A 27,956-nucleotide genomic window follows, 5' to 3' on the forward strand; every position below is an offset into this window, starting at 1 on the left:
CTGTTGGAAAACCACTAACTAACCTAGTATTTCCTAACCTAACTACGCTGAACTCTAAGTTACAAAAGGTGCAGGTGGAACCGCTCCTAAACTAATGTGCATAACATCGGTTATCTACGTGTTGAGGAGTAAACCCATGGGTCTCTACACTATCTCCCTTCTCCTCTTACACATCTGGACAAATAAACAGCCGCTCAGCGCGACTCGCCCCTCTCCCTCATACGCCAACCAGAACACGCTTTATCGATGACGACAGTGTCCAATTAGGCCCGATTAGACACAGCCGCCTCAGGTCCGGATCTTGACGTCGGGGCGCGCACTCCGACGTCATCATCAGCGCCGTCACAGGAACACCTACAGACAAGACACAAACAAAACACACACAGCCTACAGGCAGGAGTGGGAGCCGTAACAATTGTCTTTGGCAGGCTGAATTTCTTCAGCTGCCGTAGGAAATACATCCTCTTTTGTGCTTTGGAGCTGAGGGTGTGAGGGAGCTGATGTTCAGTTCCCACTTGAGGTCCTGGGAGAGGATGGTTCTCAGGAAGCGGAAGGACGGCACAGTGTTGACTGAGGAGTCACAGAGGGTGATGGGGTTGAGTGGGGCTGTGTTCTTCCTGAACTCCACAACCATCTCCACTGTCTTAAGAGCATTGAGCTCCAAGTTGTTCTGGCTGCACCAGGTCTTCAGGTTGTCAGCTTCCCACCTATAGTCAGACTCCCCACCAGAGATGAGTCCAATGAGGGTGGTGTCGTTCGCAAACTTCAGGAGTTTGATGGACTGATGATTGGAGGTGCAGCTGTTTGTGTCCGGGGAGAAGAGCAGAGGGGAAAGGAGCCCTGAGGAGATCCGGTGTTGATGGACCGGGAGTCAAATGGAAGACGAATGAAAGTCTCTGTTTTTCCCCACCAGCAGCTGAAGTTTGTCCAATTTGTTGTTCAGCGAACGCACGTTGGAGAGACATATCCCCGGTAATGCTGTACGAACCCCACGCCAACAAAGTCGCACCAGCACGTTTACCTCTTTTACTACGCTTCGCTGCCAGGACAAAGCCGAGAGTGGCTTTGAATATAATGCCTGCTAATGCTGCTATAGGAAGCAGAAAAGTGGAGATTAAATCCACTGGAGTTGTTTCTCTGATGTTGAGGAGAACTCAGGGTATCCTGGCATAACACTGAATTTAGCCTATCAACAAAACAAACACAGGGCACCGACTGACCAAGGCAGCCATCCGCAGGGCCAACTTGATCTTGAAGTCATGAGCTTTACCTGGCATTCCTACTAAACATTCCTAGTGTCTGTAATTCCAGGAGAGTTGGAGCTCATGACTGTAAGTCTGGCTGTGACACAGACCGTGTGTCTTCTGTTGTCACCTCTGCTGGTGTTCATTGTTGAGGTGACTAATAACCTGTAGTGGGACATAGTTATCACACTCAGGAACTCATCTGAGAACCACAGATCAGCACCGATAACCAAACCTAAACCCTCAGAGAAGATAAGGACAAAATCCCTAAAGAAACTCTCTCCTCTGTACAGCTGTTACTCAATGTTGAGGTCGCAAACAATCAGAATGTTGTTGGATAGGATATCTGGTGTCTCCTTTAAATGATCTATGTTTGTAAGACACTTTGTTGTGTTTTTTGACAGGATGAGACAGCAGAGACCAGCCTCACCTGTACCCAGCTGTGTGTCCATGAAGAGTGACTGGTCTATGGATCGACCTATCACATTCAGTGATGCAGGAGGACCTTCTAATGAGGAAGGGTATGTACTGACCTCTGCTGGTGTTCAATGTTATATGATGAAGGTGACATGATGTGAAGAAGCCGTCTGTACTGGGACTCAATATTCCTATATTATAATATATTTGTCTTATAGTTTATATGTGATTGTAGTGATAGTGTTTAAATGTATTTGGGTCCACATGAATCAATGCAACATTACTTATTAATGTCCGAACACAACCTGCGAGCCTCAATCCCTACTGTTTATTGTCTTTACTGTCTAATTGTTAAGTTAATACAGTTGGTCAGGCCAGACTCATTAATTGCCAACACCTGGTTGTTGGTAATACTGAGCTGTTAAAATGTTTGGAAAGAATCCATAAAAGGGAACATGCTGCTCACTGGTAAAGACATTGATTTTTTTTAAAGTGAAGCAAAGTATAAAGTAGTATTTATAATCTAAAAGTCCAATGTAGACATTTGCTTTATAATGTAAAATCTCTACTAAAACACAGGGTTAGAGCTGCTGACTGTAGATACTAAAGTATCCCTCATCACATCCCTACTAAAACACAGGGTTAGAGCTGCTGACTGTAGATACTAAAGTATCCCTCATCACATCCCTACTAAAACACAGGGTCAGAGCTGCTGACTGTAGATACTAAAGTATCCCTCATCACATCCCTACTAAAACACAGGGTCAGAGATGCTGACTGTAGATACCAGAGGTGGGACAAAGTCATTTTTTTGCAAGTCCCAAGTAAGTCTCAAGTCTTTGCCCTCAAGTCCCGAGTCAAGTCCCAAGTCAAGACAGGCAAGTCCCGAGTCAAGTCCAAGTCCTGCAGTTTGAGTTTCGAGTCCTTTCGAGTCCTTTTGATCACAGAGTAATAATATATTTACACAGATATGACCAGTATGCTTTTAAAATCTGTATTTATTTATTATAAGTACAAGTATAACTTGTATAAGTGCAATTGAAATTGCAGAAAAAAAATTGTGCTGACATTGCACTATTAACCAGTCATTTTTAACATTTAACTCATATTTTGAAAGAATATTCTTCATTTTAAACCACTCCTTTACAGAATGAACACATTTGAAAAAACAAGTGCAACAAGCTTCCGTTTTGAGAAAATAATTCACTCTGGTGGAAGCGTTGGTAATATGTAGAACTCACACCTCAATATCTTATAACGGATGTCAGAAAATCCCTTTTAGCCACAAATGAATTGTATTGAAACTACTCTTTATTACTCATATTATTAATATCAATCTTAACATTGTGTTAATATGAATTGTATTGTGTGTGTGTGTGTGGTAAACATCACGTTAGAGTTGCTGCTGTAGCAGATTACAGCACTGGTCATGCATTGTAAAACTTATTTCGGGATTTGTGAAGTTGGGTTGTATGAGGGACTACCGTTCTTTGTGCAACTTCAAATGTCGAACAAATTTGAAAGTTGTTGTGTCTCCGTCGGAAATCTTCGCACTGCACTTCGTTTTTTGTTGACTACCTCGTAGTTTTTATACCCGAACAAAACTATCTTTGGTATAATTTTTTCCCTAACTGGCGAGTTGTTTGACAGTTGCTCTTCATTGGTTGACCTGCAGTTTGATTGCATGGATGCTGTCGCTTCAAAACAACGTGGATCTAATTTGATTTGATGTTGTGCCGACAGCACGTACACACACACTGACGCACACATACACAATGAAAGATACAGAGCGTTCCTTAATAGCATACTTAATATTTAGGTTTTGGGGAAAGGAGCAAGTCTTATCAAGTCAAAAGGCTCAAGTCCAAGTGAAGTCACGAGTCATTGATGTTTAAGTCCAAGTCGAGTTGCAAGTCTCTTTACATTTTGTCAAGTCGAGTCTAAAGTCATCAAATTCATGACTCGAGTCTGACTCGAGTCTAAGTCATGTGACTCGAGTCCACACCTCTGGTAGATACTAAAGTATCCCTCATCACATCCCTACTAAAACACAGGGTTAGAGCTGCTGACTGTAGATTCTAAAGTATCCCTCATCACATCCCTACTAAAACACAGGGGCAGAGCTGCTGACTGTAGATACTAAAGTATCCCTCATCACATCCCTACTAAAACACAGGGTCAGAGCTGCTGACTGTAGATACTAAAGTATCCCTCATCACATCCCTACTAAAACACAGGGTCTGAGCTGCTGACTGTAGATACTAAAGTATCCCTCATCACATCCCTACTAAAACACAGGGTTAGAGCTGCTGACTGTAGATACTAAAGTATCCCCCATCACATACCTACTAAAACACAGGGTTAGACCTGCTGACTGCCAGCCTGGCTGACATACAGACCATGTGGTAAAGGTTCACAGTGAGAGATACAGAGTAACAACAGGTCTGGAAACCTGCCTGTCTGACTCTCATTCATGTTGAACAGCAATATTCAAGCCTGGTTTTAAACCCATCTGATGAATGACTACAGCAACACATGTTGGACAGTATGATATATCTGGTGTCTCCTTTAGTGATTTATGTTTGTAAGACACTTTGTTGTGTTTGTTGACAGGATGAGACAGCAGAGACCAGCCTCACCTGTACCCAGCTGTGTGTCCATGAAGAGTGACAGGTCTATGGATCGACCTATCACATTCAGTGATGGAGGAGGACCTTCTAATGAGGAAGGGTATGTACTGACCTCTGCTGGTGTTCAATGTTATGTGATGAAGGTGACATGATGTGAAGAAGCCGTCTGTGTGTAGTGTATACAGGTAGGTAGGCCACATACATTAATTGACAACACACAATAAATAATTTGAAGTATAACATCATCATTAGATTCAGGATCATCATGTGACATTTCTACTAAACAAAGTCAGAACTCATAGCCTGGCTGATGTTCAGACCATGAGGTAGAGCTACACAGTGAGAAGGAGCTGTTATTTAGTATCATGTCATTGACATGTGGTGTTGGTCTTCTCTTTATGTATCTATGGTTTAACCACTAGACCACCATCAGGCACATCAACACCTTTGACCTCCTTGTTGTGTTTGATCAGTGAGAGACAGGACCACAACCTACCAGTCCACTGTGCTGCTTTAATGTTGAACTTTACCTGACATTAACACAGAGACACAACCACAACACAACCACAACAAACTACCCTGAAACTAATGCAATTATGCAATCCATACCATACTACCATGAGGTCATTCCATATCGGTGCAGACATGTTATTCAAAGCTGCTCTCTCTAATTCAGTAGAGACTAGAGCGAACTCCAGGATACGCCTGTGAGTTACTTCTCCACCTTAAAAGACTTGACATTTATTGTTAACATGTAATTGTGTTATAATAGCTTTACATACAAATAAGAGAGATCAGTGCAGCTCTAGTGAAAGTCTGAGAACAATAACCTCTCTACACACACACACACACACACACACACACAGACACACACACACACACACACACACACAAACACGCAGACAGCATGAGAGTCAGTGTCCAGCCCTGCAGGTACCAGGCCTGGTATGAGCACAGACCGGGCGGGGCTCAGCCCACTTAGACTGGTTGAGACCAGAAGGTCTTCAACTCCTGGGTGGAGGAGTGCTGCAGTGTCTAAAGCAGGCTGCTAGCAAACATGCAGCCCTGTGTGAGGTGGACCCTGATGTCATTCTTCAGTGTCTGGTTGAAACACAACACACTTGTTTACCTGGGGGTGACAGTGTTTCTATATTTGATTAATGTTATACAGGAACATTGCCATCTAGTGGAATAGATTATGGTTTACTTTGTGACAATAAGAATCAGAATCCGAATTTGGATTGTTCGCCATGTAAATTCAAACAAATGTAAAGGTGCATACAATAAACATAAGAATCTTAAAAAAGACTAGAAATGTACACTAGTGCGTACAATAACTCATTCTAAACAACTAAACAATATCTAAAATATAAAATATATATAAAAATAGGATAACATTTGGATAACAGTGCAATATGAAGATGGCTTGTGCAATGTGCAAATAAGTGGTGGATGGATTAAATAGATCCAAGTTCTAATGGCAGTGGGAGTCCTTGGCCTTGTTGAAGAGGCCAGCAGCAGATGGATAAACTGAGTGTCCAGGGTGGGAGGAGTCGGCCACAATCTTCCTCGTTCGCCTCAGGGTCCTCGAGGTGTGCAGGTCCTCGAGGTTAAGCAATTTGCAGCCGATCACCTTTTCAGCAGTGTGGATGATACGTACCAGATGGTGATGGAGGAGGTGAGGCTGGACTCAATGATGGCTGTGTAGAAGTGCACCATCATTGTCTTTGGCAGGCTGAATTTCTTCAGCTGCCGTAGGAAATACATTCTCACACTGAATTTAGCCTATCAACAAAACAAACACAGGGCACCGACTGACCAAGGCAGCCATCCGCAGGGCCAACTTGATCTTGAAGTCATGAGCTTTACCTGGCATTCCTACTAAACATTCCTAGTGTCTGTAATTCCAGGAGAGTTGGAGCTCATGACTGTAAGTCTGGCTGTGACACAGACCGTGTGTCTTCTGTTGTCACCTCTGCTGGTGTTCATTGTTGAGGTGACTAATAACCTGTAGTGGGACATAGTTATCACACTCAGGAACATCATCTGAGAACCACAGATCAGCACCGATAACCAAACCTAAACCCTCAGAGAAGATAAGGACAAAATCCCTAAAGAAACTCTCTCCTCTGTACAGCTGTTACTCAATGTTGAGGTCGCAAACAATCGGAATGTTGTTGGATAGGATATCTGGTGTCTCCTTTAAATGATCTATGTTTGTAAGACACTTTGTTGTGTTTGTTGACAGGATGAGACAGCAGAGACCCGCCTCACCTCTACCCAGCTGTGTGTCCATGAAGAGTGACAGGTCTATGGAACCACCTTTCAACTTCAGTGATGGAGGAGGACTTTCTAATGAGGAAGGGTATGTACTGACCTCTGCTGGTGTTCAATGTTATGTGATGAAGGTGACATGATGTGAAGAAGCCGTCTGTACTGGGACTCAATATTCCTATATTATAATATATTTGTCTTATAGTTTATATGGGATTGTAGTGATAGTGTTTAAATGTATTTGTTTGACAACAATAACCTCCCTACACACACACACATACACTCACACACAGACACAGACAGCATGAGAGTCAGTGTCCAGCCCTGCAGGTACCAGGCCTGGTATGAGCACAGACCGGGCGGGGCTCAGTCCTCTTAGACTGGTTGAGACCAGAAGGTCTTCAACTCCTGGGTGGAGGAGTGCTGCAGTGTCTAAAGCAGGCTGCTAGTGTCTTAGAAGTTTTTGAGAGAATCAATCGTTTAAGCTGAAGTCTGGTGAAGTATAGAGTTAATGTTTATTTGACGTAGGTGTAAACATAATAACGTTACCAACATAACATCATCAGCACACAAACATAAGACAATAACACAACGACAATTCCATACAGCTCCATCTAGCATTCTAGAATGGAACCGGGAGAATCCAGCCCACCAGCACTACTCAGCTGATGGCCCTGAACCCCCCAGAACATTCTTCAACAGACCATTTTATAGATACAACAGTTCTCAAAAGTCCTTGGTCCATCCTACAGACTACAGCTATACCAAATCTCTTCTGTCATTGGTTAAATCCTTAGAACAATACAGTTGAATCCACATTTTCTTCAGACCAACTGTCTCTTCCCCCCAGGTGACAAGAACCCTATCAGGTCACCCAGACTTCATGTCTCTTAGACTTCATGTCTCCTAGTTAGGTGTTATAAAACTACAGGTGGCATCTCTACCAAATGGAGTTGAATTAACATACATTGTATCAAGCTTCTTCCTGAAACACATTCATTGTACATATAGGCCCAAAACTTCTTTCACATTTCCACAGTTTTTCTTTTTGTACAATTAATGTCATCCAACAATAAACAGTTTTTCAAAAACAAAACAAAAATCCAGCTTCAATACAATTCCTAATCAGGATACAAAATGTCATTGTGTAGTTGTCGTCTCTCGTTGTGTGTGCGCATGTGTTAGGCAATTACCCTTCCGTAGTATCAATTTTGAAACTGCAATTCCTTCCTTTGCCACCATCGCTGTTGATTCTGTCTGTAAACTGTGACAAATCCCTTTGCCATTTTTCCCTGTCTCTCTGGACACTCACGAAACCACAGCCTTGATCTTTCCGATCCAAGCGCTGTCTTTCTGGCAGTTTTTAGCAGACATTGTTCAACAGACGGCGGACTAGCACATTCGGAAGAAAAAATTATGTGTATTTTATGGATTAGTTATTTTCTTATACTCCTCGTTGTTTCAAACAAACATTTAACACAAAAGACAAACTTATACAATTTCCTCACTTTTTCTTTAACTTCTCCTTCCTCACATAAAAGAGAAGTCGGGATTCAAATTCAACATGGAAACCACCACATCAGATTAGCCGTTTACACATCCATCTCAGTTCTGGTCGACAATCTGCAACTTGTCAATTTGGTTAGGATTTATTAACCAATGTTTGCCACGCATTGGTCCACCACCAAACTAAGAATTTATCATAACACACACATCTCAGTAGCAATAAACTCATGCAGAACTCGTAACCCCTAATGGGACTCAAAATCCTTTGTACGACTTCAACGCAACGGGCCTTGAACCCTTCAACATGTATTAGTATACTTTAGTAATTACATGACTTCAATAGACCTAGATAGCTCACACAATTCCCTAAAATATCGCAATAATATGTATTTGTGAGAAAATAAAAACAATTGGTAACTAGATATGACAATTTCAACCAATCCATTCACAGATCATCCACTGTGAATTTCAAGAACATTCCACATTACCCAAACACTCATCCACACACCCATGGATGGACAACCATATGCACAATGCATATGACAACTGGCGCAGCAACATAAACTGGCCACATCTGCAGCTTTGAACAACATCAAAGACTTAACACAGACCACAACTGCATCTTTGAACTACTCAAAGACTAAACACAGAGGGTTTACAGTAGGAATGTAGCAATATCACCATTTGGACCCGAATTAAGTAAATGTAAGAAATAGAATTGCACATCTATTTATCAGACTAAAATTGTACCATTCAAACAAAACCCCATCAAATTCAACAATAACTTCAGCCTCACCACAACTTCACTCAAAGTAATCAATCTCAGTAACTCACCACTTTCCCCTGTTCAAAATGCCGCATTGAACCACCTGACACTGAGGAAGAATCTAATTCTTGCCACTCACGAGTCCAGGTCGCACTTCAATGAACATCCTAGTGCCTCCTCCAAAACTGTCTTGGTAGTTTTTGCAGACAAACCAATTGTTCAAGCTGAAGTTGGGTGAAGTATAGAGTTAATGTTTATTTGACGTAGGTTTAAGCATAATAACGTTACCAACATAACATCATCAGCACACAAACATAAGACAATAACACAAAGACAATTCCATACAACTCCATCTAGCATTCTAGAATGGAACCGGGAGAATCCAGCCCACCAGCACTACTCAGCTGATGGCCCTGAACCCTCCAGAACATTCTTCAACAGACCATTTTATAGATACAACAGTTCTCAAAAGCCATTGGTCCATCCTACAGACCTGAAGCTATACCAATTCTCTTCTGTCATTGGTTAAATCCTTAGAACAATACAGTTGAATCCACATTTTCTTCAGACCAACTGTCTCTTCCCCCCAGGTGACAAGAACCTTATCAGGTCACCCAGACTTCATGTCTCTTAGACTTCATGTCTCCTAGTTAGGTGTTATAAAACTACAGGTGGCATCTCTACCAAATGGAGTTGAATTAACATACATTGTATCAAGCTTCTTCCTGAAACACATTCATTGTACATATAGGCCCAAAACTTCTTTCACACTAGCAAACATGCAGCCCTGTGTGAGGTGGACCCTGATGTCCTTCTTCAGTGTCTGGTTGAAACACAACACACTTGTTTACCTGGGGGTGACAGTGCTCCTATCTTTGATGAATGTATTAAAGGAATAGTGCCTTGTAGTGGTATAGAAGATGGTTTACTTGGTAGTGATGGTATCAGTCTTATACAGTGTCTCTGTGTGTATGCATGAGTGGATACAGTTCAGTTTACCACTCATGCTTATGTATGATAAACTCTTTAGTAGATGATCAGCCCTTGTACATGTGGTTCATGTGGTTCATGTGGTTAAGTAATGTTCTCTCTTGTCCTCAGAGATCAACAGGAGAAGTCTGACTCAGACCAGAGTCACCATGAGGACTTGTCCTCCATATTCACAGTAAGTTTTGTGTTCATCTTAAGGCCCCGTCACACCATAACCAGGGTGTCTACAGGTAGACAAGTTAAATTTAAGACTTTTTAAGACCTTTTAATACCACTTCTAAATTAAATTTAAGACCAAACTTACAATGGAAATACAAATCAAAAGTGGAAATTTACAGTAATCTTTCCAAATAAACACACTGATGTCTGATGTCTGTTCAAAATGAACAGTATAGTAAAATGACAATAATCGGTTGAGTTCAAGAACATTGACTAAATGTGTAATTGCTCAGAGGTCAGATGGCATTGTTGGCTCTGGATTTCCTATCATAATTTGTATTTATTTGTTTATTTGTCAGGGACAATGCAGCGCACATTATTACATACATAGATAATGTTGTAGATGTGTTGCATTAAAGGTTTTTAGCCAATAGGCTAATTTGCAACCCCAGTCCCTGGTCAAACCTTTCTACTGCATAGTGTGAGTTACACAATCATGCAGCAGATGCAATATATTAGTATATCAACATTTCACAGATTCATGACCACATTACACCCAACAGCACATCACGTAACAACACAATACATTACAACAGGAACAACAGAGACATTGTGCGCTCCTGCCTTTATGGACCTGACTTTTCTTTCAGCTGGTGTTTCATCTTTCTATTGAATGTTTTCAGTTCGGTTTGTGTTTTTATTTCTGTTGGTAAATTATGCCATAAATGGGTCCCTATCACCTAAAAACATGATTGGCCGAAAGTGGTTTTGCGCACCTCTACTATACATTTGCCACCCACTGTAACATCCACCGTTGTAGCGTTGACATTGTTGCTAGCAATGGAAATGTTGGAGCAGAAACTTCTGGCGTGGCCTTTGTAGTCTGCGTGTTTTTGCTCTGCACGAGCGATTCCATCGCTCTGATCCCCATTGACCCAAATTATCAATTTTTCCGACCCTCAGTTCACTTCATAAGCATTTCCAGGCACCAACCTTAACCAAGAATACTCGTTCTTTTCAAGCCATTTGTAATTTAACTTTCATTTCCCCATGTTTCTAAATTGAGTGGCTATCAACCATTGCTGTATTGCCAATGCTTTACGTCATCAAAATCTGCGCAGTAGGCTACGCTCTGACCGAACCATAGACAACGCAGCGCAACAAAAAAAAAGTTCGACCTGACAGAACAGATTGCCTGCATTTTCGCAGTGAAATGACACAAAAAAATTGTAAGACGCAACCAATCTGAATTTAAGACAATTTAATACTTTTTAAGGCCTAATTTTTAGGAAAAGTGATTTAAGACTTTTTAAGACTTTTTAAGGACCCTCGGCCACCCTGATAACGTTCTAGTCAATGTTCTCTGAACGTTCAAATTGTTCAATTTCAAGCATTCTAGGGCGAGGTGGACACATCTGGCGTGTGACTAACGTGTGACTATAACGCATGACTAGCGTGGGACTGACGCATGAGGAGCGTGTTACAGCGACCAAGTAAGACACCCCTGAAAACTATTAGCGTGTGATGACGTGTCACTGGGTCGCGACGACGTGCGACGAAAGCAAACGATAAATAACAACCAAGTAACGCTATGGTAACAACGACTAACGATAGCCAAACGTGTGCAACGTTAGTCAAACGTTCCATAAATGTTCTTCAGCGTTATCAAGCGTTTAAAATTAAACGTTGAAGAACGCTGTTCCCCATGAGAACTTTTGTGCACGTTTTTTTTTTTTGGACCAGCGTTCTCCATCAATCACCGCCCAGCATCACCAGCGTCCACACAACGCTCTTCTGGCGCTATACCAGCGACCATGGACGATTACCAACGTTTCCTCTAACGTCATAGAACGTCGACCAGAACGTTACGGTGTGACAGGGCCTTAAAGTACAAACAAGACAGAATCATTGTTATCATATTGTTCTACTGTGTATAAAGTTTCTGGTTCGTCTGATATCTTCCCTCTCTGTTTCAGGTGCTTGAGGAGACTGTTATCAAGTTTGTGAAGAAAGAGCTGAAGAGGATGAAGAGGATTCTGAGTTCAGATTTCCCAGAAGGCTTAGAGAGTCAGAGGGAGGACCAGGAAGTGGTGGACCCTGAATATCAGAAGCAGGAGAGCAGTGCCAGAGAGGGAGCTCTGAAGATCACACTGCACGTCCTGAGGAACATGAACCAGAAGGAGCTGGCTGACACTCTGGAGAAAAGTAAGAGACTCCATATTTAGTCTGAGTTGACCGATTGATGGTACATGATGAAGGTTAGATATACAAAGAAAGTTATGAGATTCAGAGTAGCCCAATGATGTGTAGATCTTCCTATGACTCTGTACTATGTGTGAGTGTACTAAGCTGTTTCATTATTGTGTACCTAATAAATGAGCATAGATTTGAAATATGTTTTTAACTGAATGTAGAGGAAACATTGTCAGTTCATAATCTGTGAATAATCCAAACTACGTTTAGCAAAAATACACACTTAACACACTTGTGTTGTTTTTTGTTTAGATGAGCTTGCTGAGATTTGTCGACAGAAACTCAAATCTGAACTAAAGAAGAAGTTTGAAAATGTGTTTGAGGGCATAGCTAAACAAGGACACCCAACTCTTCTCAATAATATCTACACAGATCTCTACATCACAGAGGGTGAGAGTGGAGAGGTCATTAAAGAACATGAGGTGAGACAGATTGAGACAGCATCCAGGAAATCAGCAAGACCAGAAACAGCCATCACATGCAACAACATCTTTAAACCCTCAGCTGGACGAGACACACCTATCAGAATTGTTCTGACAAAAGGAGTTGCTGGCATCGGAAAAACTGTCTCTGTGCAGAAGTTCATCACGGACTGGGCTCAAGGACTAGCCAATCAGGAAATCCAGTTCATCTTTCCTCTGCCGTTTCGAGAGCTGAATTTGTTGGCTGGAGAAGAGTTCAGTCTGATGGAACTTGTCCATCACTTCTTCTCAGAAACAAGAGAATCAGGAATCTCCATCTACGACAAGTACAACGTTCTGTTTGTCTTTGACGGTCTGGATGAATGTCGACTGCCCTTAGCCTTCAAAAAGAACAAGAGCTGGTGTGATGTCACAGAGTCCACCTCAGTGGATGTTCTGCTGACCAACCTGATCAGAGGAAAGCTGCTTCCCTCTGCTCTCATCTGGATCACCACTCGACCTGCAGCAGCCAATCAGATCCCTTCTGAGTGTGTTGACCTGGTGACAGAGGTACGAGGGTTCAATGACCCACAGAAGGATGAGTACATCATGAAGAGATGCAGTGATGAGATCCTGGCCGGGAGAATCATCTCACACATCAAGACATCAAGGACTCTCTACATCATGTGCCACATACCAGTCTTCTCTTGGATTACTGTTACAGTCCTTGAACACATGCTGAGAACAGAGAAGAAAGAGAAGATGCCCAAGACCCTGACTGAGATGTACACAACCTTCCTGGTGTTACAGACCAAACAGAAGAAGGTGAAGTATGCTGGGAAAGCTGAGACAGATCCACACTGGGATGTAGAGAGCATTCAGAGTATTCAGTCACTGGGAAAACTGGCCTTCCACCAGCTAGAGAAAGGCAACCTGATTTTCTATGAGAAAGACCTGACAGAGTGTGGCATTGATGTCCGTGATGCCTCAGTGGACTCAGGAGTGTTCACACAGATCTTCAGACAGGATGGTAAAGCCTTCCAGGAGAAGGTGTTCTGCTTTGTCCATCTGAGCTTTCAGGAGTTTCTGGCTGCTGTGTTTGTGTTTCTCTCATTCATCAACAACCAGCAGAATCTGATGTCTGAGACTCCATTAGCTTCCAGTTCCAACAAACTGTTGGCTCTTTTCAAAAAGAAACCAGAAGTCCGATTCTACAAGAGTGCTGTGGACAAGGCCTTGCAGAGTAAGAATGGACAGCTGGACCTTTTCCTCCGCTTCCTCCTGGGCCTCTCAATGGAGTCCAACCAGACTCACTTACGAGGCCTACTGACTCAGAAAAGTAACAAGACAGAGAGCCATGAGGAAACAGTCAAGTACATCAAGGAGAAGATCAGAGAGGATCCCTCTGCAGAGAGATGCATGAATCTGTTCCACTGTCTGAATGAACTGAATGACCATTCTCTGGTGGAGGAGATCCAACACTACCTGAGCTCAGGAAGTCTCTCCAGTGAGAAGAAGCTCTCATCAACACAGTGGTCAGCTCTGGTCTTTGTGTTGCTGACTTCAGAAGAGAAGATGGACGTGTTTGACCTGAAGATATACTCCAGATCAGAGAAAGGTCTTCTGAGTCTGCTGCCAGTGGTCAAAGACTCCAAAACTGCTCTGTATGTATAAGGCATTTGAAGAATTTAAATAACAATATGACTTAGCACATATTGTGAGGTAAATTTGATTGTTGTATGATTCTATCGCAGAAACTATGACTCATAGTTTCATAATGTCTCATTTTCTCCTTATGTCATGTAGGCTGAATGACTGTAACCTCTCAGAACGGTGCTGTGAAGCGCTGGCCTCAGCTCTCCCCTCCTCAGATCTGACAGAGCTGGACTTGAGTAACAACAACCTGGGGGATTCAGGCATTAAGCTGCTCTCTGCTGGACTGGGGAATCCACTCTGCAAGCTGGAGACACTGAGGTCTGTATTCATGTTCAACATGACACAACTATAGTTACAATCTCACACCACGCACTGAATCACACACTGGTCTTAAGTTTGTGGTCTATTAAAGGTACAAGGGGTCCGGCCAATGAATAGTCAGGGCAGTCAAGGGTTGTAATCCACAAGACAGAGTCATTCAGGTACAGGGCTGCAGGCAGGTTCAGAGTCAGGCCAGGCAGGAGGTCAAGACCAGGGGACAGTGTTGTAGTCAAGACCACCTAAACCGAGACCAAGGTGTATCGAGACCGAGACAAGACCAAGACTTTGAGGGGTCGAGACTAAGACCAAGACTGGGCGATACCGAGTCAAGTCCAAGGCAGGGTGATACCGGGTCAAGACCAGAACACTCAAAACACTCAAGCAGTAGGGTTTGACTAGGTACAAAGTTAGATTTGATCTGTAACTGTAATTAGCACTCTTAAAGTAGTGCTGTGTCCGTGGCCAGGCAATGCAGCTTTTTAAATATTATTTTAATATTTTTTATTTTCTTAAAGGCACATTAGTACTCGGTCTCTGCTTTCACATCTCTCTCTCACTCAAGTTAAGTTAGCTTTGGGTGGCTTGGCTAGTTATCACAAACAAGATCTGCCAAGCAACTGAAACTGACGCCCTGAAACATACAGCATGTTACATAGCTAATACTTGCTAAATCTCTTTGTGTAATGGGGGAAGAGAAGAGTTCTGAAGAGTTTTTGTACAGTGGCAGCTGGCAAACGTTTTTTTATGTTTTCTTTCTAAATGCCTGTAAAGGTTTTATGTAGGCCTAGTCCCTCAGTGAGCGTCTCATAATTACACATGATGTGTTTTCTTTTGGACATTATTGTAAACTCTTTTTGGTTCTGTGGTATCATTAGATTAGATTCAACTTTGTCATTACACAAGTACAGGTACAAGGCAACGAAATGTAGTTTAGGTCTAACCAGAAGTGCAATAGCAGTAAGTGCAGGATATACAGTGTAGTGCAGTAAAGTATGGACAGAAGCTATCCCTAAAATGTGTAAAAGTGCAGTGGAAAGTGATTGCATATTACAGTTAGAAGTACGGTGCAAAAATGCAAATGTAAACAGTTGGTACTGTAAATAACAGTCGGCAGTGCAAATGAGCATAATCCAGTTAAGGTAATGTAGTGCAAGATTCATAAGTAAACAGTTGTTACTGTAATAAACAGACAGGAGTGCAAATTGACATTCCAGTAGTGCAAATAACAAAGCGACGGCAGATGTGAGGTAGAAGAGGAGAGTTAGCTGTATATGAGGGGGGCAGATGTGAGGTAGAAGAGGAGAGTTAGCTGTATATGAGGGGGGCAGATGTGAGGTAGGAGAGTAGAGTTAGCTGTATATGAGGGGGGCAGATGTGAGGTAGAAGAGGAGAGTTAGCTGTATATGAGGAGGGCAAATGTGAGGTAGAAGAGGAGAGTTAGCTGTATATGAGGGGGGCAGATGTGAGGTAGAGGAGGAGAGTTAGCTGTATATGAGGGGGGCAGATGTGAGGTAGAAGAGGAGAGTTAGCTGTATATGAGGGGGGCAGATGTGAGGTAGAAGAGGAGAGTTAGCTGTATATGAGGGGGGCAGATGTGAGGTAGAAGAGGAGAGTTAGCTGTATATGAGGGGGGCAGATGTGAGGTAGAAGAGGAGAGTTAGCTGTATATGAGGGGGGCAGATGTGAGGTAGAAGAGGAGAGTTAGCTGTATATGAGGGGGGCAGATGTGAGGTAGAAGAGGAGAGTTAGCTGTATATGAGGGGGTGGATCAACGGGGGTTCCAGTTCAGTAAAGAAACAGCTCTGGGGAAAACCTGTTCTTTAGTCTGCTGGTCCTGGTCCGGAGGCTCCTGAAACGCCTGCCGGAGGGCAGTAGAGAAAACAGTGTGTAGGCTGGGTGAGAGGAGTCCTTGAGGATGCTGCGAGCTCGGCGTATCCTTTGGATGTGCTCGATGGCAGGTAGTACAGTCCCTATAATGCGCCGGGCAGTTTTCACCACCTGCTGCAGTGCCTTGCGTTCCGCAACAGAGAAGCTCCCATACCACACTGCGACACAGTTGGTCAGGATGCTTTCTATTGCGCAGCAATAGAAGTTCCATGATCGCCGAGGAGAGCTGATTCTTCCTCAGTGTCCTCCGGAAGAAGAGGCGCTGGTGAGCCTTCCTGACCAGGCTGGAGGTGTTGGTCGTCCACGACATGTCCGCCGAGATGTGGGTCCCCAGGAACTTGTAACTGGAGACACGCTCAACAGCCATTCCATTGATGTGGAAGGTGTCGTGCGTGCCTCCAGACATTTTCCTGAAGTCCACGATGAGCTCCTTTGTTTTAGTGGTGTTGAGGAGCAGGTTATTTTCGGTGCACCATGTGGCCAGGTGCTGGATCTCCTCCCTATAGGCAGTCTCATCGTTGTTGCTGATCAGTCCAATCACCGTAGTGTCGTCCTCAAACTTGACGATGGAATTAGATCCATACACAGGCTTGCAGTCGGAGGTGAAGATGGAGTAGAGAAATGGGCTTAGCACACAGCCCTGTGGTTCACCAGTGTTAAGTGTGATGGATGTGGAGCAGGTGAGTCCTGATCGAACATTCTGGGGTCTGTCAGTTAGGAAGTCCAAAATCCAGTTACACATTGAGGTGTTGATTCCCAGGTCTCCAAGTTTGGTTATTAACTTGGTTGGGATGACAGTGTTGAATGCTGAGCTGAAGTCAACAAACAGCATGCGTGCATAAGCGTTCTTATTATCCAGGTGAGTGAGCACAGAGTGGAGTGCCATGGAAACGGCATCCTCTGTGCTCCTATTGCTGCGGTAGGCAAACTGGTGAGAGTCCAATGTGGATGGTAGAGAGTCTTTTAGGTGTTCCAGGACCAGCCGCTCAAAGCACTTCATAACGATGGGTGTGAGTGCTACAGGGCGGTAGTCCTTAGGGCACCTCAGACTAGAGTGTCAGAGTTGGGAAAGTGTCCCTCCATCTTTAGCTTGTAGCAGTGCTTGGCCTTTTTGATGCCCCTTTTCAGGTTTGCTCTGGATGTGCTGTAGGCTTGTGCATCTCCTGATCTGAAGGCAGTGTTGCGTGACTTCAGCAGGAGTCGCACTTCCCTGTTCATCCATGGCTTCTGATTTGGGTATGTGGTGATTTGTTTCTGGGTTGTAACACTGTCAATGGTGGTATTGATATGATCCAATACAGAGGAGGTGTAGGAGTCAATGTCCGTGTGAGCGCCACTGGTTGCCTGAGAAGCAAATACACTCCAGTCTGTGTGTAGAAACCTTTCCTGGAATGTGGAATCTGCCCCCGCAGGCCACACCTTGATGGTCTTCACTGATGGCTGCACACAGTTGATGAGGGGTGCATATTTAGGGGTGAGGAACAAAGAAACGTGATCTGACTGCCCCAGATGGGGGAGGGGTGTCGCAACGTAAGCTCCAGCCATGTTTGTGTAAACATGGTCTAAGGTTTTGTTTCCTCTGGTGTGACAGGAAACATGCTGGTGAAACTTTGGTAGCACTGACTTTAAGTTTGAGTGATTAAAGTCACCTGCGACAATAAACGCAGCTTCCGGGGGAACAGTCTGTTGTTTACTGATGGCTGTGTAAAGTTCTCTCATAGCAAGCTTGGCATCAGCATCCGGGGGAATATAGGCTGCAGTTATAATGGTGGAAGTAAACTCCCGCGGTAGATAAAACGGTCACATTTAACCATGAGAAACTCAAGGTTAGCTGAACAATGACTCCCAACAATAGCAGAGTTTGTGCACCAAGCTTTGTTAATGTAAATGCACAATCCACCACCTCTGGTCTTACCGGAGCCATCTAATGTTCTATCCACCCGGAGCATGTGTGTTCCGGTATTCCGCTGTTTAACCAGGTTTCCGTGAAGATGAGGACATCATGAGAGGCTAGACCGTGATGCGGGGTGTAGGGCAGTGCATAAACACTAGACAGAGCAGGCAAAACTGGGTTCAAACAAAATAAACTGGTTTATTTACCAAAAACAGGTCAGGAAGCAAAATAAAAGTTACGTCAGGCACAAAAAGGTTGCTCCGCGCCTTGGATCCTACCAAGGGTATCAAAACTCATAAGTCTGGCACCGACCTCTGCTTATGCCAGGTACGCTCTCCTTCTCTTGGTCTCTGTATCGAGCCTTTTGTCCTCTCTCCCTCCCCCGCCTGTGCTCCTACCTCAATCAGAGGACTGAGGCATTTGCAGCTGTCGGCGTGGTGCATTCTGGGAGGTGTAGTTCTCGCGTCAGCCATCTTGTGGCATGGTAGCCATTCGCAGAGGGAAAACGTACCGCCCCTCTAAAACACGTCCTCTCGTGATGCCACAGTTCAGGTAACCAAATTTAATTATAGCTGATTTGGCCAACATCTTCAGACAGCCACTGTTTCGTGGCCTATCTTCCTCATTCCCTTTTGAGGTGCAAATTGGGGTGATGGGTGAATTAAAATGAGAAAGGAGTTAAATTGTTGGTTGCATTTGAAGCGTGATGTTTTACATCCAATAACAGTTATAATATTACAAATAAATTAAACAATGCACAGGCAATTTAGTGATATTCCCCCAGATGTGACACCAGTCACGAGTACTACAACGCTGCCAGTGGAACTAAGAAGAGGTTGAAAAGACAAAAGGAGGTAGAGAAAAACATGCTGGTACTGTAGGCTTGACAAACAAGAAGAACTGACCCGAACAGAAAACACAGGGATGAGGGTAGGAAGGAAGATGGGAGACAACTGGAGGGGGTGGAGACAAACATGAGATGGGTGAAACAGATCAGGGTGGGAAAGGAATATATTTAAGACATATGACTTCATTATATTATGGTATGATGTCTTGGGATGGCTTATGATGTTCTGTATCCGTCCCTGTGGTCAACACCACTGTCCCTGCATCAAGGGTTGAGTATCAGAAATACCGTATTTTCCGCACTATAGGGCGCACTGGATGATAAGGCGCAATGTCAATGAATGGTCTATTCTCAATCTTTTTTCATATATAAAGCGCACCGGACTATAAAGCGCATTAAGCAAAACAAAACAGTCAGATAAGTCAGTCAGTCAAACTTTATTAAACGTGTTCACAATAACTCTTAACATTGTTCAAACGTTAATGAGCGTATTCACAATAACTCCCAACATTGGGCTCCTTATACACACACACTGTAATATTATAGTGAAGCACAGTATGTATTACTCCGCGGACACCTCTGACTGCGGTAGTCGTAATGCTACAAGCGATGTGGCTTTGAAGTTTACCAAAGTCGTTCTAAAACATTTTGACAGAGTGCCGTGCACCACACAAAATCGCTTTGAGGTCAGTAAGCACAACCAGAATTAATCCATATATAAAGCACTCTGGATTATAAAGCGCACTGTTGTTTTTTGAGAAAATTAAAGGCTTTTAGGTGCGTTTTATAGTCCGGAAAATACGGTAGCCAAAAAAGTGTGCTGCCTTGGGAACTGACAGACCTTCTATTGTATGCAGTATGTAATACTTTCTTGGTGTATTGTACTACTATTTAACTGGATGTGTAATTTCTGACATACTATAGGATGGTAGGATTCAGATTGAGATAGAGGGAACTCAAACAACCAAGACAGACAGTCATCTGACTAATCAAACCGTCTTGGTGTTTAAGAGGAAAATAATCAGACTGATATTCTTTATTTCTACCTCTAGAAGATAGTAGTGTTTGTAATCCATATCATGATTACCTTCTACAGGCTGTCAGGCTGTCACATCACAGAGGAAGGCTGTGCTTCTCTGAGCTCAGCTCTAACGTCAGCCTCCTTCCTGAGACAACTGGAGCTAAGTAACAATGATCTGAAGGATGCCGGCATGAAGCTGCTCTCTGCTGGACTGGGGAATCCACTCTGCAAGCTGGAGACACTGAGGTATGTATTATGTTCTACATGAGACATTAGTAAAGTTAAAATGTCACACCACACACTGAGTCACACACCACACACTGGTTGTAAATTTGTGGTCTATTAAAGGTACAAGGGGGCCGGAAAAGACTATCCAGGGCAGGCTAGGTTTGTCGTTGACAAGGCAGAGCCATTCAGGTACAGGGCAGCAGGCAGACTCAGAGTCAGGGCAGGCAGGATGTAAGGACCAGGGGAACTAAGAGGCAGAAAAGACAAAAGTAGGTAGAGAAAAACATGCTGTTACTGTAGGCTTGACAAACAAGAACAACTGTCCCCAAACAGAAAACACAGGGATAAATGAGGGTAGGAAGGAAGATGGGAGACACCTGGAGGGAGTGGAGACAAACATGAGATGGGTGAAACAGACCAGGGTGGGACAGGAATATATTTAAGACATACTACTTCATTATATAATTGTAGACAGACAGTATACTGACAGACCTGCTATTGGATGTAATATGTATTACTTTCTTGGTGCATTGTACTACTATAGCTCTGGAAAGAATTACGAGACCACTGCACCTTTTTCTTCCCTTTTAAAAAAAGTAGAGACTTTTTTAAATAGTAAAGAAAAAGGTGCACTGCATATACAATTTCAGACACTATAGTTTGGTACGATTCCATTTGAGATAAAAGGAAAGTCAGCAAACCTGGACAGACAGTCCTCTGATTGATCAAAACTTCTTGGTGTTTGAGAGGAAAATTCATATTATTCATTTCTACATCCAGAGGGTATTAGTGTTTGTAATCCTTCTTATAATCATAATACATAATAGAAGTACCTCAGGATGACCACATGATGTCTCAGTATTCAATAGACAGGATCGTTTCTGGAATATTCCAAAGGTTCAATCCAGCTCAGTGAAATCAGCTTCTCAGGCAGCTTAATGTTTCACATTGGTTACTGACTACCGTCTCATTGTATTCAAATAAAATATGACTTGTATAGCCCTTTCTACAAGCAATGTTGCAGAGGGCTTCACACACGCCCATAGAACTGCCCTAAACCAACCTAATCTCTCAAGGAAGTGTCGAGGAAGTTTTGAAGACACTGCGTGAATAGTCAAGATGCCGGATTAATACACATTCTTTATTCTGTACAGTACATTACCAAACAGAACGCTCAGTGCCCAGTCATACCGGACACATATTTTCTAGTACAATTAGCCCTTCCATGTACCCCGCTGCTGCTCTCGGCCACCTGAGTGAGGACATGGGAACCTCATCAACCACCGTCCCAACAAGTCACAACAGGCACGCTAGTTAGCGAGCTCTAATATTTACACTAATAATTAAACATTACTATACATTTTACAACATTAACTTGGTTACAAAACATGAACCCGACATTTCACCACAGTTCTCTAACAATTTTCAGACCCGAAGACAACATACCTCGCTCGCTGGAGGTCAAGTCGAAAAGAACAATCTAACTGCGAGAACACAGATAACGGGCGATGGGTCAAACCAAAACGCGCATACATTTTTGACAAACATACATTTTACAAATACATAACATATGTGTTCAAAGGTCTGTACACCAACAATTTGATTTATGTCTGTAATGTACTTAAAAAACAAGAACACATTGAATTTTTGACCTTGACATTAAGTAATCAACCTCCCCCTCTCCATTTGACCCACTTGACCTGGTCCTCATGTACAATCCAGTGTGTAATCTAGGGGAACAACATTCCACTGCTACATCACCACAACACCCATGGGAAATGATTAGACTGATATTCTTTATTTCTACCTCTAGAAGATAGTAGTGTTTGTAATCCATATCATGATAACCTTCTACAGGTTGTCAGGCTGTCAGATCACAGAAGAAGGCTGTGCTTCTCTGGGTTCAGCTCTGAAGTCAAACCCCTCCCTTCTGAGAGATCTGGATCTAAGCAACAGTGACCTGAGGGATTCAGGCATGAAGCTGCTCTCTGCTGGACTGGGGAATCCACTCTGCAAACTGGAGACACTGAGGTCTGTAATCATGTTCAGGGACAAGTAATAGTTACACATTCAATCACAATTGCATGTTTGATTTTGATCATGTGGTTGCTTATTAGTTACATTGAAACTGCATGTCAGGAATGAGATACAACCATGAGCATTTTTGTGGGAGAGATATTGTTCCTTTGACAAAAGAAATATCTAGCATTATATTGATCAATTCTTAAGAGTTTAACACAGTAACACAGTACACAAACACCATTTGCTAGACAGCTCCATCTAGTTTCCTAGACAGAACTGGAGAATCCGGTGACATCAGCACTTCCCAGCTGATGCACACTGAAACCCACAGAACTTCAGACAACACATCATTTTATAATACATCATTCTCAAGAGTCATTGGTCCGTCCCACAATCACAAGACAGACACACAGCTGTCCCAGGGCCCTTCAGTCATTGGCTCACTGCACATCAAAGACTTCAATCCAGTACGATCAGTCTAACCAATCATTTGGCTTCGTTATGGATACAGGGCAGTGGTCAAATCTGTGGTAAGTCAACATGAGGTGGTTGGATGGGCCGTAAAAATAGATTTGAAATATAAAGACACATACCAAAATTATGTAAGGTAAATACAACATTATTTATAGTAAATAGACTTAATTACAGTAAGTATAAAAATGTATGATATTACAAAAACCTTGCAGTAAGATATGAGCCGAAGATGCATGTTAGGTAGCGTCAAGGAAGAAAAAGCTGTGCTTAGGACTATGGACTCGACAAAGCAACCTGAGGAATATTTCTCATAAATCCTAACTGCCAAGTGCAGAATCACCAGTTAAAAATGCAAAAGATACGCTGCAGTCTGCCCTTAACATTGGCAGTGACAGCAGGGTACCAGATGGTGATGGAGGAGGTGAGGATGGACTCAATGATGGCTGTGTAGAAGTGCACCATCATTGTCTTTGGCAGGTTGAATTTCTTCAGCTGCCACAGGAAGTACATCCTCTGTTGAGCTTTCTTGGTGAGGGAGCAGATGTTCAGTTCCCACTTGAGGTCCTGGGAGAGGATAGTACCCAGGAAGCAGAAGGACTCCACAGGGTTGACTGGGGAGTCACACAGGGTGATGGGGGTGAGTGGGGCTGTATTCTTCCTGAAGTCCACAACCATCTCCACTGTCTTGAGAGCATTGGGCTCTAGGTTGTTCCGGCTGCACCAGGTCACCAGGTTGTCTGCTTCCCACCTATAATCAGACTCGTCTTCACCAGAGATGAGCCCAATGAGGGTGGTGTCGTCCGCAAACTTCAGGAGTTTGACAGACGGATGACTGGAGGTGCAACTGTTGTTGTACAGGGAGAAGAGCAGAGGGGAAAGGATGCAGCCCTGAGGAGATCCGGTGCTGATAGACCTGGAGTCAGAGACTTGTGTTCCCAGCTTAACGCACTGCTTAGGGCTAGTGCTGACCTTGTGCAGGCGGCCACAGATAAGATTCTAGGTGTGGAGTCATAAACAGTGCATCTTGACTTGTAGCTCAGGCCTCTGCCTGCGAAGGACGATGCCTGCCTCCAGGTGGCCTTCTCCCTCACTCCTCAGCCTCTGTCACCCAGATCTCACACTCTGGCTCAATAGCTTCTATCGTTTAGTGGTAATAATACTAAGCCCAACTATAATAAGTCAACAGCTTAACATATGGTTTCCAGTGATATAAAATAACACTAAAAGGGGTAAAAAAAGGTTTAATTTTCAATCAGATAAATCTATAATCATATCCATCTTCATCGTTTCAACAGTATGGTGTCAATTTCCACATCAGTCCCTGTGGTTGATGCCTCTTCCACTGCATGAAGGGTTTCGGATTAGGAATAGCAAGAAGTGTGCTTGGTGTTGTAGCAGAGCCAACAGACAAACCACGTACCCTCACACCTTTCCCCTACCCCCGACAAGGAGAAAGGGGTTTCCCCCTTTGTCCTTATCTCCAGAGCAGGACCTTCAAAGCTTCTGGCCCAGCATGGGGTCAGAAGGTAGACCAAAATGGCCTTACAGTATGCAGACAAAGGAGTTTAAGGAAAGACTAACTTTTCTGGATTTACAAACATATGCTCAAGGACTACATGACTTATGGACACTATTTCAATGACGGTAGTTGATGTGTTATAATGTATGCTTTCCCTTTTATGCTGTGTTAATATAATTTGATGTTTTAATGTAACTTCATTTCCTGTTATGATAAATCAGTTAATTTTGATATCAAAATGATTTTAATCTACAAACTAAACCATTTATTAATGTTGTATTGTTATATGTTGAAGTATTAGAAATACATGGACATTTGAAATAGCTGAACTCTGAAAAGTTATCAACTACTTCACACCCATACGTCAATCTCAGGATGGACGCCCAGGTGGGAGTAACTGACCAATCAAAGAGTTCACCTCCAAAAGGATACCCCCCCTTTAGCAAGGATTATAAAACCCTGACGCACAAGCAAACCTTGCTTTTTCGCAAGGATTCACCGGATATGTTCGCGACACATCTGACCTATCCTTCTCAATCAGCAACTCACTGGACCACCAGGAACTTTAACGAAAGATTCCTTTGCTCTAACCGTTTGACAACGACGAACGGAACTTTGATTCTTCTTCTTCAAACTGACAACAGTAACTACGATATTGCTACATTTCTTACTTGTGAACATTGGCATATTGTGATTTAATTTGTTACGTTTGATTTTTAGTTTGCAAATGATTCAACCTAACTTTCGTTAGGATTAGTTAACATAGACTCCCTCCATTGTTCTCCTGAAGCCTATCTCTCTCTCTTCCCCTCCCCACGCGCTCTCAACCCACCATCTAGTATTCCGCCCTCATCATAGTTTAGGACCTACTGTATACTGTTTAACTCAACTCACTCTCAACTAGCCTATAACGTCTTTGGTATTTGTTCATCATAATTACATTTTCTTAAATAAATCATTGTTTATAATACTCGCGTTATCCCTCACGTTATCTGATCTGCTCTACTTTCATGGAATTCGCTACTTAAGATTAGACTGATTATTACGAGTGCTATTATTCAATAAGGTTTCCTCTGTCCCTTAAATAAATCAGAGGTGGTGCCCCCAAGAATTGTATACTTTATTATAAATTAAGTATTGCTAATCTTAACCGTGCAAACCACGCTACATATGGAGCCCCGTACGAGGCTTTGAAACAGATTGAAATGAGCGATCTATAACGGGAGATTTTCCGTCTGAAACCCACCCTCCCACCCTGTTGGTTAAATTAATGTTCCGTTGTATTTAACTATTCCCCCAGATAGCTACGGGTTTAAACACTGTTTAAATACCGTGCTGTGTACTGAGTGCATTGGCTTTGTCGTGTACAATTGGCTGTTTGTGTTATGTTATGACCAACTAGCTTCGGAAAAGCTAGACTTGGGCGGAGGTACGCGCGTGCGCAGTGACACTACGGCCCGTTCAATTCATTTTGTAAATCTACATAGGCAGCACTTCCAAAGGAAGGCGTAAGAACCTTTTTAAGAGTCACAACACTAGTTGTATTGGTACCATACACGCTTCTAAAAGGTGTATTTTAGTGGTGTTTACTATTTTGGGTTAAACGAATTAACCTTGAAACTGATAAGTTGTTCCAGGAAACAAACATGCGGTTTAGTCCTGAAGGACTTTTATTTTGAAAGAGACTTCGCAGTTCTCTACTAAGCTATATGCTTCCATATTGTTAAGCAATTGGTCATTGATTAACTTAAGTTTCGAAAAGAAGCTTCACTTTTTGCATTGAATTAAACTTTAATGTAAAGCCCTTGCGCAATTTGAAGCTACATTATAGATGCAGCTCATAAATTTGGTTTGTTACCCGTTTGATTCAACGAGCTAAACCGGCTAATGTGCTATAGTATTTAAATACATGGTACTTTCCTTAGTCCAGTTCAGGTTAAAACAAATCAACAGCTTCTCAATTTAAATTGCCTAGTCTATTATAGTGAATCTAACGAGATTACTAACAAATTGAGATTTAATATAGGCCTACATTATTTATTCATTTTAAACGTTATTTTGTTTAGCAAAAAAACTAAAGTGCCTATCAACATTATCACAATAGCATTGTGTTAATAACTTCCGGTAGCCAAACCAATTCTTAGCTAACTAAACATGTCTCATCTCACGGAAGCTGAGAAACTGATTGTCCACCTATCCGAGAAAGAAAACCCAAGATATGTGGAAACGCTGACCAATCTAAATTTCGATATGATCACCAGGAAAATTCAAGAAGTGGTCATAGAAAATGTAGGCCAATCATTGAGCAAATCCCAAATTGTCAAATGCCTATCCAGCCTCGGCCTCAACTATGCTGCACTGCTCAGGTTAGCAATAACAAAAGTCAACACACAATGGACACAAGCTCTCCAGGATCGAGAAGATGCCCTCAAGGCGACAGGAAGAGAACAAGCACGACGCGAGCAACTAGAACAGGAAGGCAGCGACCTGGCTGACAACCTGGAAAGAGCTATGACACAAGCTCTCCAAGATCGACAAGAACTGGAAACGGCTAGAACACAAGCTCTCCAGGATCGAGAAGATGCTCTCAAGGCGGCACAAAGAGAACAAGAGCACAGGAAACAATTGGAACAGGAAACCAGCAACCTGGCTGTAGAACTGGAGAGAGCTAGAACACAGCTAACGGAACAGGAAACAACCCTCAGGGATGCCCTCAAGGCGAAGGAAAAAGAACAAGAATTCCGGGAGACACTGCAACAGGAGAACAAGGAACTGGCTACGGATCTTGAAGACCTAAGAGAAGAAATGCAGGGGGTTCTGAAAAGCAACGAGGACTCAGCATCACTACTGTCAAACACCGCGAAGGTATTGAATGAAACGAATGAAAGAGTATCACAATACGAAGACTTAAAAGAAGAAAATGACACTCTCCACACAAAAATCCAACTCCTGAACCAAGATCTCTCACACGTCACAGCTGCCCGGGAGACGATGAAGGACGATTTACTTGAAACAAAAACTGAACTACTTTCTACCATTCATAAGCTGAACAAGGCGAATTGCCACAATCCAGTCCACAGAAGCCTGGAGATGCTGAGACACAGACCAAAGGAAGGGAACAGACGACAGAGAAGTAGATCAGCATTCAAGAAACGAGCACAGAAGAGAACTGTTCTCACCCGAACCACCCCTCCACTCCGGGTATGAAGCGAAAAGACCATATAGGGATACATCCCTTTCCAACCAATCTCCATGCCAGGCTGACACAAATCCACGAAGGATCAGGAGAACAGGAGATGTGGAGCAGCCGAGCAGAAGACTGGATGAGCAGAAAATTGAGCTACAATCCCAACCTGAACGACGCGCTCAGACCACAGCCCCAAACAGATGGGATGATCATGAACACTCATGTTCAGCCTATCCACAAAATGCATGGGAAATGCATAA

At 43.0% G+C, this 27,956-nt stretch overlaps 1 protein-coding gene across 5 annotated transcripts in view; it reads left to right on the top strand.

The window, feature by feature from the left end:
• Window positions 1-27,956, top strand: part of LOC124471292 (NACHT, LRR and PYD domains-containing protein 12-like) — a 1,476,309-nt gene that overhangs the window by 1,055,740 nt on the left and 392,613 nt on the right. For 3 of the 5 annotated variants that reach the window (XM_047025728.1, XM_047025731.1, XM_047025732.1), the window contains one exon: window positions 1,649-1,765. The exons of the other annotated variants lie outside the window; for them this stretch is intronic. In XM_047025728.1, coding sequence (XP_046881684.1) covers window positions 1,649-1,765 — 117 coding nt within the window. The remainder of the gene's footprint in view (window positions 1-1,648; window positions 1,766-27,956) is intronic. 5 annotated transcript variants of the gene reach the window in all.

The sequence above is a fragment of the Hypomesus transpacificus genome, chromosome 9 (assembly GCF_021917145.1).
Source record: "Hypomesus transpacificus isolate Combined female chromosome 9, fHypTra1, whole genome shotgun sequence".
In the NCBI taxonomy this organism is placed as follows: Eukaryota; Metazoa; Chordata; class Actinopteri; order Osmeriformes; family Osmeridae; genus Hypomesus; species Hypomesus transpacificus.